At 50.8% G+C, this 14,826-nt stretch overlaps 8 protein-coding genes across 8 annotated transcripts; 5 read left to right on the top strand and 3 right to left on the bottom strand.

Annotated features, from left to right (window-relative positions):
- Window positions 1-110: 110 nt before the first annotated feature.
- On the top strand, window positions 111-1,274 carry CGCS363_v014041 (Taurine hydroxylase-like protein SAT17; the record flags this gene model as incomplete). Its single annotated transcript, XM_036645890.1, has 1 exon — window positions 111-1,274. The coding sequence occupies one exon, from the start codon at window positions 111-113 to the stop codon at window positions 1,272-1,274; it is 1,164 nt and encodes a 387-aa protein (XP_036489002.1).
- A 51-nt stretch (window positions 1,275-1,325) lies between these two features.
- Window positions 1,326-2,465, bottom strand: CGCS363_v014040 (Lactose permease; the record flags this gene model as incomplete). The annotated part of the gene is made up of 5 exons (XM_036645889.1): window positions 1,326-1,527; window positions 1,589-1,720; window positions 1,773-1,992; window positions 2,056-2,392; window positions 2,448-2,465. 5 exons carry the CDS (start codon window positions 2,463-2,465, stop codon window positions 1,326-1,328), a joined length of 909 nt encoding a protein of 302 aa, XP_036489003.1.
- A 2,023-nt stretch (window positions 2,466-4,488) lies between these two features.
- On the top strand, window positions 4,489-6,198 carry CGCS363_v014039 (putative aryl-alcohol dehydrogenase; the record flags this gene model as incomplete). Its single annotated transcript, XM_036645888.1, has 12 exons — window positions 4,489-4,593; window positions 4,652-4,744; window positions 4,809-4,934; window positions 4,992-5,066; window positions 5,123-5,188; window positions 5,240-5,266; window positions 5,331-5,433; window positions 5,490-5,636; window positions 5,712-5,755; window positions 5,809-5,926; window positions 5,984-6,122; window positions 6,174-6,198. The coding sequence occupies 12 exons, from the start codon at window positions 4,489-4,491 to the stop codon at window positions 6,196-6,198; spliced, it is 1,068 nt and encodes a 355-aa protein (XP_036488573.1).
- A 573-nt stretch (window positions 6,199-6,771) lies between these two features.
- xdhA-2 (putative D-xylulose reductase A) lies at window positions 6,772-8,737 on the bottom strand (the record flags this gene model as incomplete). The annotated part of the gene is made up of 15 exons (XM_036645887.1): window positions 6,772-6,791; window positions 6,848-6,933; window positions 6,989-7,068; window positions 7,131-7,346; window positions 7,406-7,565; window positions 7,616-7,716; window positions 7,775-7,801; window positions 7,856-7,874; window positions 7,924-8,008; window positions 8,065-8,110; window positions 8,168-8,217; window positions 8,283-8,349; window positions 8,419-8,452; window positions 8,510-8,542; window positions 8,619-8,737. 15 exons carry the CDS (start codon window positions 8,735-8,737, stop codon window positions 6,772-6,774), a joined length of 1,143 nt encoding a protein of 380 aa, XP_036488572.1.
- An 886-nt stretch (window positions 8,738-9,623) lies between these two features.
- On the top strand, window positions 9,624-10,661 carry CGCS363_v014037 (uncharacterized protein; the record flags this gene model as incomplete). The annotated part of the gene is made up of 2 exons (XM_036645886.1): window positions 9,624-9,661; window positions 9,716-10,661. The coding sequence occupies 2 exons, from the start codon at window positions 9,624-9,626 to the stop codon at window positions 10,659-10,661; spliced, it is 984 nt and encodes a 327-aa protein (XP_036488570.1).
- Window positions 10,662-11,017: 356 nt separating this feature from the next.
- On the top strand, window positions 11,018-11,748 carry CGCS363_v014036 (putative uridine kinase; the record flags this gene model as incomplete). The annotated part of the gene is made up of 2 exons (XM_036645885.1): window positions 11,018-11,051; window positions 11,114-11,748. The coding sequence occupies 2 exons, from the start codon at window positions 11,018-11,020 to the stop codon at window positions 11,746-11,748; spliced, it is 669 nt and encodes a 222-aa protein (XP_036488569.1).
- Window positions 11,749-11,994: 246 nt separating this feature from the next.
- Window positions 11,995-13,057, bottom strand: CGCS363_v014035 (D-arabinitol 2-dehydrogenase; the record flags this gene model as incomplete). The annotated part of the gene is made up of 3 exons (XM_036645884.1): window positions 11,995-12,641; window positions 12,753-12,863; window positions 12,952-13,057. The coding sequence occupies 3 exons, from the start codon at window positions 13,055-13,057 to the stop codon at window positions 11,995-11,997; spliced, it is 864 nt and encodes a 287-aa protein (XP_036488571.1).
- Window positions 13,058-13,621: 564 nt separating this feature from the next.
- lxrA-1 (L-xylulose reductase) lies at window positions 13,622-14,538 on the top strand (the record flags this gene model as incomplete). The annotated part of the gene is made up of 2 exons (XM_036645883.1): window positions 13,622-13,685; window positions 13,733-14,538. 2 exons carry the CDS (start codon window positions 13,622-13,624, stop codon window positions 14,536-14,538), a joined length of 870 nt encoding a protein of 289 aa, XP_036488577.1.
- Window positions 14,539-14,826: the final 288 nt, after the last annotated feature.

The following is a 14,826-nucleotide window of genomic DNA, read 5'->3' as shown; positions in this document are numbered from 1 at the left end:
TCAGCTTTTCTATGAGCGCAAATACCAACCAGCCGGAAGATCATCATCTGCCCCTCAATTACTATCCTCAATAGTCTTCGTCAATTCCTGAAATCTACAAACCTTCCAACATGTCTACGATTACCGCAGCCCCAGAGACCACGACACTCCAAACTTGGGGTTATGGACTCGGCCTCAGCTCCGGGCAGCGAGAGCCGGAGTATGACCTTCTAGAGCCCTACGAGTCTATGCCAGAGGCTATAGTCGGCCGCACTGTATGGACGAAGGAAGATCTGGAAGCTGATACCAGTCGCTGGCTCCGAGTTTTCACACCTGACGAAGTCACCCACATTGAAAATGCCGTTCACGACATCGAGAAGAACAACTTACAACTTTCCGAAGTCGACAAGTTAACGTTCATCCTTCCCACGTCGTTTGCTTATACTCTCGCGTCAGTCAGAGATGAGCTTATCAATGGCATTGGCTTCGTCGTGCTGAGAGGTCTTCCCGTCCACAGTTGGACGACTAGACAAGCTTCGATCGCGTACCTTGGCTTAGGCTCCTACATCGGACGTCGCCTGAGCCAGAACCGCCAAGGCCACATGCTGGGACACATCAAAGATCTGGCAGAGGGGAAAGAGATCAATGGCGAGGGAAGGATTTATCGAACTCAGAAGGCGCAGACCTACCATTCTGATGAGAGTGATATCGTCGGACTGCTCTGCTTGCACCAGGCCATGGAGGGTGGCCAGTCGCAAGTCGTCTCTACGCACCATATCTACAACATCCTACGAAAGGAGCGATCAGACGTTCTTCGGCAATTGTGTTTGCCACACTGGTTCTACGACCGAAAGGGCGAAACGAGCGAAGGCGAGAACGAATGGATGCGTACGCCGGGATACTACTACTACAATGGCAAGCTGAGCATGAAGTGGGACTCGTACTATGTGGGAGCATTGCAGAGATTTTGGGAGGCAGGCTTGCTGCCAAAGTACACTGACGCTCAACAAGAGGCGATCAAGGTGATGGAAGAGATGTGCCACCGTTTGTCGCTGGAGATGACTCTGCAGCAGGGCGATGTGCAGTTTGTTACGAACACGCACAACTTGCATGCGCGATCGGCATATAAGGATGACAACGATGTTACTAAGAAGCGATGGCTACAGCGACTTTGGCTTGCCACCTCAGAGGAGGAAGGCGGGTGGCCGTTGCCATTTGCAGATTCTACGTATGCTAAGAGGGGAGGCGTTCAAGTAAACATGACTCCTGAGTCCTACCCAACGGAGGCGGAGTGAGGCATAAATATATGTAGATATTCGATCCAAGTTTAGGAAGCCGAAACGGCGTTACATGCTTTTGTCCTCCGGCTCCTCTCTCACACTTCGCACATCCCTTTCCATACTCTCGCCTCGCGCGTACATGACCGTGGTGGCTTGTGGACCGTCAAATATCGTTGCTATCTCTTCAATAGTACGGTCCTTCGTTTCCGGAAATTTCAAGTATTGAATGGCAAGCAGAACAGCATTGGTTATAATGCAGACTGAGTAGCTGGGAAGAACTATGTCAGCCTTTAAACTGGATCGATATCCTCGCTGGGCACACAACTCACTATTTCCAGCCCAAAGCATCGAGTGCTATGGGGTTGATCCAGGTATTCAACGATACAGCTACAGCAAATACCACGATGTAAATGGCCAGCCCTTTGGTTCGAAGGCTGTACGTCAGGATCTCAGTTGGGTAACTAAGGATGCGTCAGTGAAGGTTCGTGTCAAAGTATCGTCGTGTAGACTTACCCATATGACATGGGTGTGTAAGCAATGTCGTAGGACGCATAAAAGAGGAACAAGAAGGGTATGACGGCTGTTCCCGCGGCTTTAATACCATACTCTGTGTACGCAGCCGAAAGCCCCATGGTCACAGCCATGGTGACTAGCTGACCGCTGGTGGCCGTGAGCCAAAGAGGTCGGCGGCCAGTCCTGTCGATGTTGATAGCAGCAGAAGTGGACCAAATCACTGTTTCTCTAAGGTCAGCTTCAACCCTTCTGTGTGAGTAAGAGGGATGGCCGTAGGACGAACAGTTCCAAATATTGAGGCCGACGAGGATAAGAAGTTGAGAGCGGGTGTTGGTGACACCGATCCCGTTAAGGATGGGGCTCAAGTAGTAGGACATGATTCCGTTGCCAACCCAGTTCAGACTTGCACCAAGCACGATCAAGACCAATAGTCGATGCCGGTTTCCTGGGGTCCTGAAGAAGTCAAGGTATGTGGTTTGTTTGTTGAGATCCTCCAGCTTCAATGCTTCCACAATTTCTCGGAACTCATATTCCACCAACTCGTCGTCCTCCTTTCCGTTCGCATGGTACTTGATGAGAATTGTGCGGGCATTTGCAAGCCTACCTTTCTTCACCAACCACTAAGAGAAGGGTCAGTGACTTCCTCAAATAATCAAATCGGGAGAGAGCATCCACCCTTGGGGACTCTGGCATTGTGCTAGTCAGGGCCAAAGTCAATATCGGACCTACGAGCTGTGTCCAGCATGGAATGCGCCAGGACATGTCTGATGGAATAGTCATACAGCCTAGGCATACCCCGGCTGATAGCACAGCAGCGATGTAGTATGTGCAAGTGACTAATAGACGAAGAGCAAAGTGAGCGGTAGAGCCAGAAAGATCCCGAGAGACGATAGAGCCTACAGAATGAGCTCACTTGAGCACGATATCTAGGATGCGAAATTTCCTGAAGGTGCGAGGGCGATACTGTGACGGCTAGAGGGGTTCCAAAGCCAATCATAGTCCGCCCTCCACATAACATCCCGGTGGTAGTAGATACCGACATGAGGATAATACCAACGATCTAGCATAGTACTGGGTCAGCGAGGGTAATCATGCCGATAGATGTCAACCAAGCCTCACAGTAATACAGGTTCCGATCCAGAGGGTCAACCGTTTGCCAAAGGCTTGAGCCAGTCTGTCGCCACAAAAGCCCGCCACAATACCTGGAAGAAATCCAGCCGAGTTCATTAGGCCCAATGTGGTAGCGCTGGGGTTGTCGAAGTATTTGTGCCAACGGTCGATGCTTTGGAGTCCGTTCAATAAGCTTCCATCGTCTGTCATGGCAGTGGAGGTTCATAAGACAAGAGCTAGGAGTTTTTGGTGTGGAGAAGGTACTCACAGCCATTAAAGAACAATGTAAAACAACACCCCAAACAATGAATCATGTTGACACGAAGACCTGATCAATCTAATTAGTTGCCAGACATACGGGAATCGCAGACAAGGACGGAAGTCCTAGATTACATGGATCCAAAAACCAGGAAACATTCGTGTTGTTCGGTATGGACCGATAGTTTCGGACTTGGGACTCTAGGCCAGCCATCGCGATGGACAATGCTTTGAAAGCGAATCGAAAAGGGAATTTGGCAGTGTTTGATTATTCGATGGTTCAGCAGCCGAGATGAATGGTTCAACAGACTCCTGGCGTCACGGCAGTAAACATCATTTGTATATTTCCTTTTCACCAACATTAGACTAGAGCTAACTACGTTCTCACTGTTTCCCTGGAAATTCAAGCTAGATGAATACACTACAAGAATCCGGGGTAACGCGTTGGTGGGCCTGGGGAAAACCTGGGGTGCATCGGACGAAAGGACAGGAAGCACCATCCTTAGCTATTGAAGACTGCCATTGCTGAATCCAACACACCCAATCATCATTGGCTTTGGCGAGAGTCGACACATGGAATTCGGCAGCTAAGTGTGCCTTGATTGCCTCCTGAACTTGCTTGATGTCATCGCACTGCCAGAATCCATATCCATAATGCGTAACATGGTCTATCCGCATCTCCGCGTTCCCGCCTACCCGCCGCTGCGGCACGAAGACATCGATCTACACCATCATCGATGTTTGACAATGCAACTTTGGAAATCCAATTCCGACTAGGAAAAGATCATCCTTTGAAGAACCGTCTTGGCTCCTGAACATCTGATCAATGCTATGAGAAACTCGCAACAAGCTGGCGCTTCGATAATCAGACTTCTCATGCAAGCGTCCTAAAGAGGAATTTTTAGATCGAGTGGTATGCAGAAGACTGCACTGGGTCAAAGGCGGCCAAGCGGAAACGTCTCCGCTTGAAACAGAGTATGCCAGCCCGCTATGCCAGCCCGCTATGCCAGCCCGCTATGCCAGCCCGCTCTTCCGCAAACCTCCCACTGTTTTGAGACGGCTCACAATGATGTCAGCGATCATTGATCGTATATTCCTTGTTTGGCTGGCAGCAGCCGCCCCGAAAAGGGTGAAGCACCTGCAGCCTTGTTGGTTTGGAAGTGCGGGGGAAAGTGTCGCGGTGATGTGAAGATTCTGGGGCTTGTTGAAGGAGATATTTAATTTCGGTATAAGAGACAAGCTCACGATAATGGAGATACAGAAGACTGCGATCCCGTACCCAAGTGAAGTCTTGACCGGACCTTAGTTAGAAAAATCTCCAAATCAACACTTTGCCACATCCTCAATCATGATCAACAGCGGGTATCAAGGCCGGACGGTGCCGACGGAGTTCGGACACTCCAAGCCAGCCCCGAAAATGCCATACGTACGATTGGGGAAGAGTGGACTGAAGGTACTTACGCGTCTCATGAGGTGTTGCTGTGTTATCATTGGCTGATGTTGGGATCCAGGTATCGCGTCTCATTCTCGGCATGGCAACCTACGGTACCAAGAAAGATGTTGCGTGGCGCATCGAGGAAGAGGAGGCGCTGCAGCACTTGAAGGTAAACATTCACTGTCTCCTAGATCAAAGCTTCTCAGGATGGATTTCATCTGACCCTTTAACAGAGAGCTTGGGAACTGGGCTTCAACACATTCGATACGTCAAACTTCTACTGTAACGGTATTAGCGAGGAGATTCTTGGGAAATTCCTCAAAACCGTTCCACGTGAGTCTGTTGTGGTGATGACCAAGGTAAGGAGGCTTTACAAGTTCAATTCCCGCCATTTCAACTGAAAGAATATCTGTTAGTCTTTTCACCCGGTTGGAGACTCCGAGAAGCAAGGCCCGGCAGGCTTGACCATGACGTCTGGGAACAACCGAAAAGTATGATCCAAATTTCTTGAATTCTCCTACGCCTTACTGACATCAGATGACTTCAGCACATCTTTGATAACGTAAAGCTGGCACTAAAGCGACTGGACACAGATTACATCGATGTCCTGCAGGTAAGCTTGCCGGGGATAAGGGGAAGCGCTCAGCTAATGAAGGCATTGCAGCTTCATCGATTTGACTATGAAACAACGGTACGTAACGTCTTTGTCGCGGTTACCCTATGTGTCTCCTGTACGTATTGACAGTGTTTCGCAGATTGAAGAGACCATGACAGCCCTGCATGATGTGGTCAAAGCAGGCTACGTACGCTACATCGGTATCAGTAGCTGTTGGGCTTGGCAATTCCATGCAATGCAGAGTACGTTCGCGATCAGTTTTTAGACTGGATAGAATCTGACTTGACCCTGATCATAGACTACGCTCTGAATAAAAACCTCACTCCGTTTGTCAACTGTCAGAACCTCTACAATCTCCTGTACCGAGAGGAAGAAAGGGAGATGATGCCACTGTTGAAATATCTTGGCGTCGGCTCGACCCCATGGAGCCCTCTCGCAAGAGGTCGTAAGTATTGCCAACCTCTGAGATTTAAACGCAGTGCCTCAGGTTCATGAGCTAACCACGAGTGAAAATGACCAGACTTGGCGCGGCCTCTGTCTCGTGCCTATGAGACTGTCCGCTCAGTGAGAACGACCTATCCTTTGATAAGAAAATGACTTACTGACATTCACTGCAGACTTCGGATGCATATCACGATGAAGGCTTGCTTGGCGCAGAGTGGGAAAAAGAAGTCAATCGAAGGGTTGAGCAGCTGGCCGAGAATCGGGGATACAACATGTCTCAGATCGGTCTTGGTATGTCGGCCCAAGCCATCCCCTCCCCTTGAATGTTGATACTAATACTCTTTTAAGCCTGGGTTCTCCATAAGGACGCCGTGGCTGCTCCCATTGTCGGCGTCTCGAAGATTGAGCGATTCGAAAAGACTCTTGCTGCACTTGAGATCGAGCTGAGTGAGGAGGAGATCAAGTTTCTCGAAGAGCCTTACCAACCGTGAGTACCCGTCTAAAATATCACACTAGTCGGTATCTAATGTTCATACAGGAGATCGACCGCCAGTTTTGTTTGAGAGTCATCATGAAAGCCGATTGAAGAGCGAAGTCATCGTGTAGAAAGCCGGTGCTCAGTCGCGTAGACCTTGAATTAAGACTATTCTTCACATATTGCATCGTGTGATGAGATGTTTCCCCGTTCTTCCACATGATTGTGGGTGATCTTGTGATGTGGAATTTAAATGACATTCGTTGAAGCCCACCTTCCAACTGATGTCATCTTTCCAGTTTACTCCAGCCTCCCAGCATAAAATACGCAGACGATTTGACCTGTGTATTCATATGAAATTTATATGACGGCAGTACTTCATTGATGTGTGTTTCATTAGTACTCATAGTCATGTCGTCGATTCTCTCGATGGAAGGCTAGATGCATTATGCCATTCGGTTCTAATTTCAACCAGCGTGCGACGGTGAAAATAATCTTTCAAGTCTGTGTGTAGGGCATGTGGAGTAGATCTTCTATGGATTCCAATTTTGAAGGAACAGTACTTCATGATAGATGTACAACCTTGGTGCACATGTTCCATACATCCAAAAGTCCCCAACACATCGATTGACATCCTCAATAGTTTGTCTCCTGAATGAATTCAAGCCAGAGGCCCGTCAGCTGTATGAGTGTTAGTATGATTATCGGCTAAAGGGATCGTACGCATGAAAACTTACTGATGACTTTGATTGTCACTTTTCCATCATCCCCCTTTCCATTTTGCATTGCTTTGAAGGCCTTCGCGGCATCTTTGAAAGGGAAACTGTGAGAATCACGTTAGTTTATGAAAACCATCTGCGGGGACGTGGATGTCTAACCGATGTGTCAGGAGGGGCTTCAAGTTGATTCGCCCTTGCCGCACAAGATCGATAGCTAGCTGGTAGCAACCAGGCCCATACTTGAAATAGTCAGCGTCCGTCCACCGAGAAGAATCTGTGCGAAACTTTGGATGGCACGTACCCTCAAACTTCCCTTCACGGTAATCTCCTTGTTCACAAGGATGGACATTGGGATGAGGTTGTTTGCCGGACCAGCGCCGACCTGCACGAACATGCCACGCCGTTTGGCGAGCCAGATCCCCGTTTGGACACAAACCTCGGCGCCTGAGCATTCTACAACAAGATCAATGCCCTCTCCGCGTTCGCCAAGTCCAAACTTCTTCATGATCTCGAGTGCCTGGGCAAAGTCAGTCGAGTACAAGGCATGTTGCCAAGTCTTCAGTAGCCCAGACTCACGTGTTGTTTGGAGTAAGACATGTTGTCTTCACCAGAGTTCTTAGGGATGGCGGCGTGAACATCCGTTGCGCAGTAGCCTTTGGCGAAGTCGAGTCTCTGTTCGTTGACATCGACTGCCACAATTCGTCTAGCTCCTAAAGCTTTCGCAACTGCCATGGTTCTAACCCCTATCAGATCGAGTTTGTGGGATTGGAGCAGAGATAAACCCACAGAAGACCCACGGGGCCAGCTCCAAAAACTGCCATATTGGCGTTGTGCTTCATCTTTGCCACACTGCTGACAGCCATGACAGCGACGGCGAGAGGTTCGATCTGACTGTTGGTCAGATACATCCAGTTACATGTAGTACCGGAAGGAACAGCTTCTTACCAGGGCACCCTCCTCAAATGACATAGACTTGCGCGCTTCGTGTCAGCTCAACTGCCTTGCTGCTTTTGATCGATTACATACCTCTGGCAGGCGGTAGCAGCTGGTCTCTGTGTCAGTAAGAGGCAGACATCGTTTGGATCGAAACTCACAAATCGGCAGGGATGGTGAAAAAGCCTTGCAATGTTCCGTCAAAACCATCGGCCGCGGCAAACTTGAAGTCACCGCATTGCCTATCTTCAAAGCAGTTAGTTGGAAGCTTTCGACATAGTGGGATAGAAAGTTCTTCTTACATTCACCGCCTTTGCAGAACTCGCACCTGCGGCAGCAAAATCCAGGCTGGTATCAAAGTCAGCCAGTGTTGCTGTCAGATCTACGACTCGTGAAGAAGCTTACCTCAAGTGCAACTCGATCACCAATTTGGAGGGACGTGACCTTCGATCCGACTGGTAATATCAGCATTTGATCTTCGCAATAGATACCTTGCACCGCCGTTTTTGGCTGTGCTCACCTTGGGCAACAACACCAGCTGCTTCATGGCCAAGAATCAACGGGTCACAGAACGAAGACTCCCCTGCCTGGAATCGACGACTTAAAGTGAGCAAAAGGTCATCGTTATCCGGGCTTCCACTTCGCAAGAAACTTACACGACCCTCCAAAAATATGTGCATATCTGAGCCACTGGTCGATCCATAATTGTGAGTGTTTGCGCCTTCAATACCACGGAATTACTCCTACCAAATGCCCGTCTTCTTTGGTGCTACTATCACTCTAAGTCGGGAGTTTAGTTTCAGACTGCTTCGGACTGCGAACTTCCAAATCATTTCCTTAGCTGTCTATTACTCACTCATACTCTCCTGGCGAAGGAGGCATAGGCCGGCCCTCCAAACCAAGTTTGTCGATCCCCAGCATAACGTAGGCATTGTTCTCGGTTGGGATTCTCGTGTCTTCGGTGGTCAAAGTCATCTTGTAATTCCAAGCAAGTACGATGTTTTCAAGACTATGTTAAAAAGGGGTTCAATAAAATCGTACCTAGGTCAGGTTGAGGTTATTCACAACAATACGATGTCGTGGTGCTGCTCTACATGTAAGGAACTAGCTTCCGACCCACCGTGCCCAGTCCACTTCAGCATCCCGATGCCTTTCTGATGTCCAAGAGACAGCATTTCCGTTCCCGCCATTTCGATGCAGTCAGCGGGCGCTTTCCCGCAAACTGGTGTTAGACCGAAGCCAACGCCCGCCTCCTTAGCCGGCACATCGTTGCGCCAGGGGTATCCACATAGATGTGGGTCGGCGGGAAGGCGGATGAGCGGGTAGCGGGAGCGAGGCATTTTTCGTCCGCATCCCGCCGTCGTCGCAATGTAGGCGGGATAGACAATACAGTAGCAACTCTTCGTCAATTGCACAGTAGAGCCACTCGGATGCGGACTGGAGGACCTTCCAATGGCGTTGGCTTCCGCTGAAGCGCTACTCCCCGGATCGTATGTTTCCAAATCCAAGGATCTCATTGCTTGGAATCAAGTGACAACATGGACATTACATGGTGTGGTAGGTGGGATAAGCATTACACGAGGCAGAGTACTCTATTTCAGGGCAGTTCCATAGGATTTCAGTGGCTGTGAGTGCCCCAGCAGCATCACTACCAGAGCTTGTAAACGAGTCCAGTAACACTATGAGTCTGAGGAGATCGCTGTTCACCCAAATGGCAAGCATTCAACGCATAAAAGCGAACGTTGCTTCGGCTCCAGGCATCTTGAAGCCCGCAAGCAGATTTAGCTGCACCACCAAACTCGCTAAGCCAACTTATGCAACTGCTACGAACTGTCTTCGCTTCAGCGCCTGCTCACGAACAATGGCGACCCAGACCACTACTGCGAGCTCTCTTCTACAGTAAGTGTCTACGCACCTAGTATTTGCTGGAATGTTATTGACATTTGCTAATAGACTCGACGCCTCCTATGGTGACTGGCGAGATGATCTGCGCACCAAGGGATATGCTGTAGTCAAGGGCGCTATCCCCCGCGAACGTGCGGTTGAGTACCAGCAACGGGCTCTGAAGTGGCTTACTTCATTCGGCCTGCCGCTGGACTTAGACGACCCCAGCACCTGGCTGGCCGAGAACATGCCTGTTCAGAGCAAGCTCAACACCTTTGACAACTATTGCGTTGTTCACGAGAAATTCATGTGGGATGCGCGCATGGAACCCGGAGTCGTGGATGCCTTTTCCAAAGTCTGGAACACGAACGAGCTACTCGTCTCCTTCGACTCGCTGAACATCACTCTTCCGGGGCGTAAGGACAAGCCGCCCCGGGCCCCATGGCCCCATGTCGACCAGTCACCCTTTAAACGCGGGCTGCACTGCATCCAGGGCATCATCAACCTGAGCCATGTTGGCGATGAGGATGGCTCGCTTATGGTGCTACCGGGCTCGAATGCTTACAACGCCGAGTTCTTCGACACTCAGGCCGATCGATCCTCCTGGCCTGAAATTGATTGGCGCCGCTTCAGTGAGCAAGAAATGAAGTGGTTTGAGGCCAAAGGGCTCAAGGCGTGCAAAGTCAAGGCAGAGCCTGGCGACCTGATCTTGTGGGACTCGCGAACGGTGCACTGGGGAGCTGAGCCCACGGCGAACAGCAAAACGATCCGAACCGTAATATACGCATCCTACTCTCCCGCCAAACTTGCTAAGAGAGAAGCTCTTGAGGAGAAAACTCGAGTGTTCAACGTCTATGGCGCAACGACCCATTGGGCGCACGACAACATTTGGCTTCGGCCTCAGCTCGCGCATCTTCCTGATGGTACGGTTGATCCACGCAACAGGGACGAGCCGCTAGAGAAGCCCGAGGTGAACGATATGATGTTGAAATTAGCTGGATTGAAGCCATATTAGTCACGTTATTACAGGCGACGATAGGGGAAAACAGAGTTCCTTTCTTGTAACTAGGATAGCTGCAATCAATCGTTGAAATCTATGCGTCCCTCAATATTCTTCCCTGTGCCCTGTTCGTGGTTTGAAGGTCATCGCGCTGGTAGCTAAGTTTAAGCCCTATTTGGCGCTGATCCCGCCATCCGCCACCCGCTTGCTGTGAAGCAAGCATAAAGCCCTTCGACGCATCAAGATGGTAATCTTTAACCATTATCTGCTTCACAGTTACAACTAAGAACCGAGATTACCACCTTATATTGAATCCGATCTCAATTTAAGTCGATTTGCAGGATATGATGAGTCTTGAGCCAAATGTCAAGATGGAGGTAGACCGACTTTCAAAGAAGCTGCTCTGTAGGTGCTTCTGTCGTGCCCGGACGAGATACAGTTGAACTGCCGCTAACACATGCGACAAGCTGCCCTAGATTCACAGCCTGCCTCACGCAGGATCGTCGTTGGGATTTCAGGCGTGCCTGGCTCCGGAAAGACCACGCTGGCTCGGTTGGTCACCGCTCGCATCAACGAGCTTCGTCCGAGTGCAAACAGTGCGCCTACAGCCGTAGATCTAGCGATGGACGGATTTCACTATTCCCGTGCTCATCTCGCCTCGATGCCAGATCCAGTCTTCGCTGCCCATCGCCGCGGAGCCGCCTTCACATTTGATGCTGAAGGCTTCCTGGCCTTGGTGCGCCAGCTTGTCGCCGAGCCTCCGGTGGAAGCGAAAGCGCCTTCATTTGATCATGCGACAAAGGACCCTGTTGCAGACGATATTGTCATTCCTATTGAGGTTCGAATCGTTTTGGTGGAAGGAAATTACTGTGCGTTGAACAGAGCTCCATGGAGCGATGCTGCTGCGTTGATGACGGAGCTTTGGTATGTGGACACGCCCGCTGAGGTGTCCCACAAGCGGCTCGCTGTCAGGCACCTTCAGGCGGGCATAGTGAAGGATGAGAAGGAGGCTTGGGAGCCAGCGACTGGCACCGATGAGCTCAATGCGAAGGACATTAGAGAAAATAGGCTTCCCTGCCAGGAGAATCTCATCTTGGTCTAGATATGGAGAAGTCGAAGTTTTTCATCCGATCGAGAATATAACATCCCATTGATTCTGCTACGTGCTCCAGCGGCGGCGCATCTACATTTCACTGGAATGATTGAAACTAACATGACATTGCCAAACGTTAGGCGGCTCCGTATTGCGAGATTGAGAAGGTAATACCTGAGAAAGTGGTTTTTGAAAGTCAATCACTCGACGCAAATTCTAATCATCTTCTCTTCTCTATTCCTTATTCCCCTATAACTACCATGCGCAGTGCCCGCCGTCCACCCGTAGGTCTGCCGCCGTCATGAAGCTGCTCGCATCTCCCAAGAGGAACAGCACGGGGCCCCGAAACTCGTCCACAGAGCTCAGGCGGTACAGCATGTTGTCTCCGGTCCATTGATTCTCCATGCCTGGCTTCTGCAGCGCCTCAGTGGTGGCGGGGGTTCTGATGTACCCCGGCGACAGGCTGTTGACCCTGATGAGAGGCATGCCCTTTCGCGAGCCCCATTCGGCCGCCAGCGACCGCGCAAGTTGCAAGATTGCAGACTTGGAAGAATTGTACGCAGCCGTATCGACTCCCTTATTAACGTTCGTGCCGCTCATGCTTGCGACCAACACCATGCTGCCGTCCACGTTAGCCTTCTTCATCTCCAGAGCCACAGCCTGTGCTGCTGCGAATGTGCCGGTGACGTTGATTTCCATGAGGCGGCGGAAGCGCTCGACAGAGAACTCGTGCGCGGGGTCGTTATCGGAGACACCGGCGCAGGCTACCAGGCCTCGTATGGGGTACTTGAGTGTCGGTGCGAGCTGTTTGAATACAGTTGTGATGCTGTTCTCGTTCGTCACGTCCAGGTGATAGTACGATAATTGCAAGCCAAACTTAGTGGCGAGCTTTTCCAGCTGGTCTGAGAACGTCGGAAGTCAGCTTTGCCTTCCACTTATTGAACCCTCTCCCGCTAAGGTAATTTGAGAACAGATCCTGTCGAGGAATGGTCATCCAGGAATGGTCAACTTACTCCAAGGTTCGCTAGGAGGGCTGGTGACAATGTCGAGGCACACGGGGTTCCCTCCGGCCTCCAGTACTGCTTGGGCAACCTCGACGCCCAAATAGCCCGCGCCGCCAGTTACTATTTGGGATCGCGTCAGTTTCTACTTCTGTTCCTTTCTTTGAACTTCACTAATTTAGGAACCTCAGAGATTCGACGTGCCACCTACTAATAATAGTACGACCATCAAGACGGAATAAATCGGCAGCCCGAGTGGTTGGGCCGCCCTGCCGCGCCTTCACCTCACGAAACGAAGGGTCTGCCGTGTTGCTCATGATGCTGCGTCGTGGTGCCTCCTCAACGATGATTATCTTCAATACAGATATTGAGAGCTGATTTCGTGAAACAAGTGCAAGAGTCCTCGTGAGAACGAAAATTTTAGCAGCGAAAGAGAGGGTCAAAGTTGCTATTACATCGCTATGTGTAGCACATGCGGCGTGACGCAAAGGTCCCTGCAGATCCCCCTCCCCCACATGCAAGGCGGTGCTCTTCCCGCTCTTCCGCAAAGGTCCGCCAGCATCGTGACTGACTGATTTGCGTTGTTCCAGCAGCTCTTTCGTCTTCAGAAAGTATCGGAGCAAGCGGATGTCGGACCGTATGGGCCAGGGACAATCATTTGGCCCTGAACGCATGCTAAAGCAACGGCATGGACGCGACTCGCTACAAGATGGACCGAGTATTAGAAAAGTAGAAAACGCATCAAAGGTGATATCACCCTACTCATTTGTACTTGTTTTACATCAAGATTCACCTGCCGTATCTCTGATTCGTCATTCCTGTTGTTTCAAATCCAGATCCTTCGACGAAGAAGAACTTCGACACACATTCCTAAAGCAGAGATGGCGTCTAACACAGCTCGACCTCTTGAAGGCAAAATCGCCGTTGTCACCGGCGCCTTCCGAGGTGAACATACTTTCCATCTGGAAAGGGCTTTCTGCTAACATGTTCAGGCATCGGATCTGCCATTACACAGCATCTTGCAGGCAAAGGCGCCAATATCCTGGGCGTGTACACGTCCGACTCCTCCACCAAAGCCGCCCAAGAATTGACCGCCTCGCTCTCTTCAAAGCACGGCGTCAAGATCGTCCCTCTTCAAACGGACCTGATCCAGCCCGAGGAAGCAGGCAAGCGAATCGTCGAGACGGCCAAAGCCAACTTCGCCCGAGCCGATGGCACTCTGGTCATCGATATCCTCATCAACAACGCTGGCGTCGGCGGTGACTATGCCCTGGGCGAGGTTCCAGCAGACGAGTTCCACCGCATTTACGCCGTCAATGTCTTGGCCCCCATCATGGTCACGCAGGCAGTCCTGCCGTACCTGCCACACTACCGCTCGGGCCGCATCGTTAACATCTCTTCCGTTGCTTCAAGCATGGGCTTCAAGACGCACACCCTGTACGGCGGAACGAAGGCTGCGTTGGAGGCCATGACGAGGACATGGGCGAGAGAACTTGTGGAGCGGGCTACCGTTAACGCTGTGAACCCCGGTCCCGTCGAGGGCGACATGTACTGGGCGGCGGGAGAGGAGTTCTGGAAGCAGTTGGAGCTGTTTCAACTGGCCGCTCCTTTGACGGCTGTTCGTGATGGGGTCGATCGGCCGGAGTTGGTGAAGTTGGCCAATGAGAAGATGGCTGGGAGACGCCCGGCTTACTGGACCGAGGTTTCCGCCGTTGTTGGTATGATTTGCGGTCAGGACTCGTCTTGGTGCACTGGAAGTGTCGTCTGCGCCAATGGAGGACTGAGATTCTCTACTTAGACCAGCCAGATGTCAGAAATAGCCCATAGAATAACAGTCTCCCTCAACCGATATAACCAGATGCTTCAACCCAGTGATGTCGACGGGTGCCGGCGTTTGAGCTTTGCTAGTCGCTGTTTCTGGTGAATGGACTGTAGAATGCAAATGATAGACTCTATACTGGACTCAGGTGACGCCCAGCGCTGCATGCCAACTATGAGTCGAGATACGATCCCTTCAATGTCAGGAACCAGGTGCTTCAAGATCGGTGAGTCCGATGACGTGGCTAACACGAAAGATGTTGCTAAG

The sequence above is a fragment of the Colletotrichum siamense genome (genome assembly GCF_013390195.1).
Source record: "Colletotrichum siamense strain Cg363 chromosome Unknown KSG_Cg363_contig10, whole genome shotgun sequence".
Classification (NCBI taxonomy): Eukaryota; Fungi; Ascomycota; class Sordariomycetes; order Glomerellales; family Glomerellaceae; genus Colletotrichum; species Colletotrichum siamense.
Note: the sequence above shows the minus strand (reverse complement) of the source record. Positions and strands in the feature narration are given on the sequence as shown.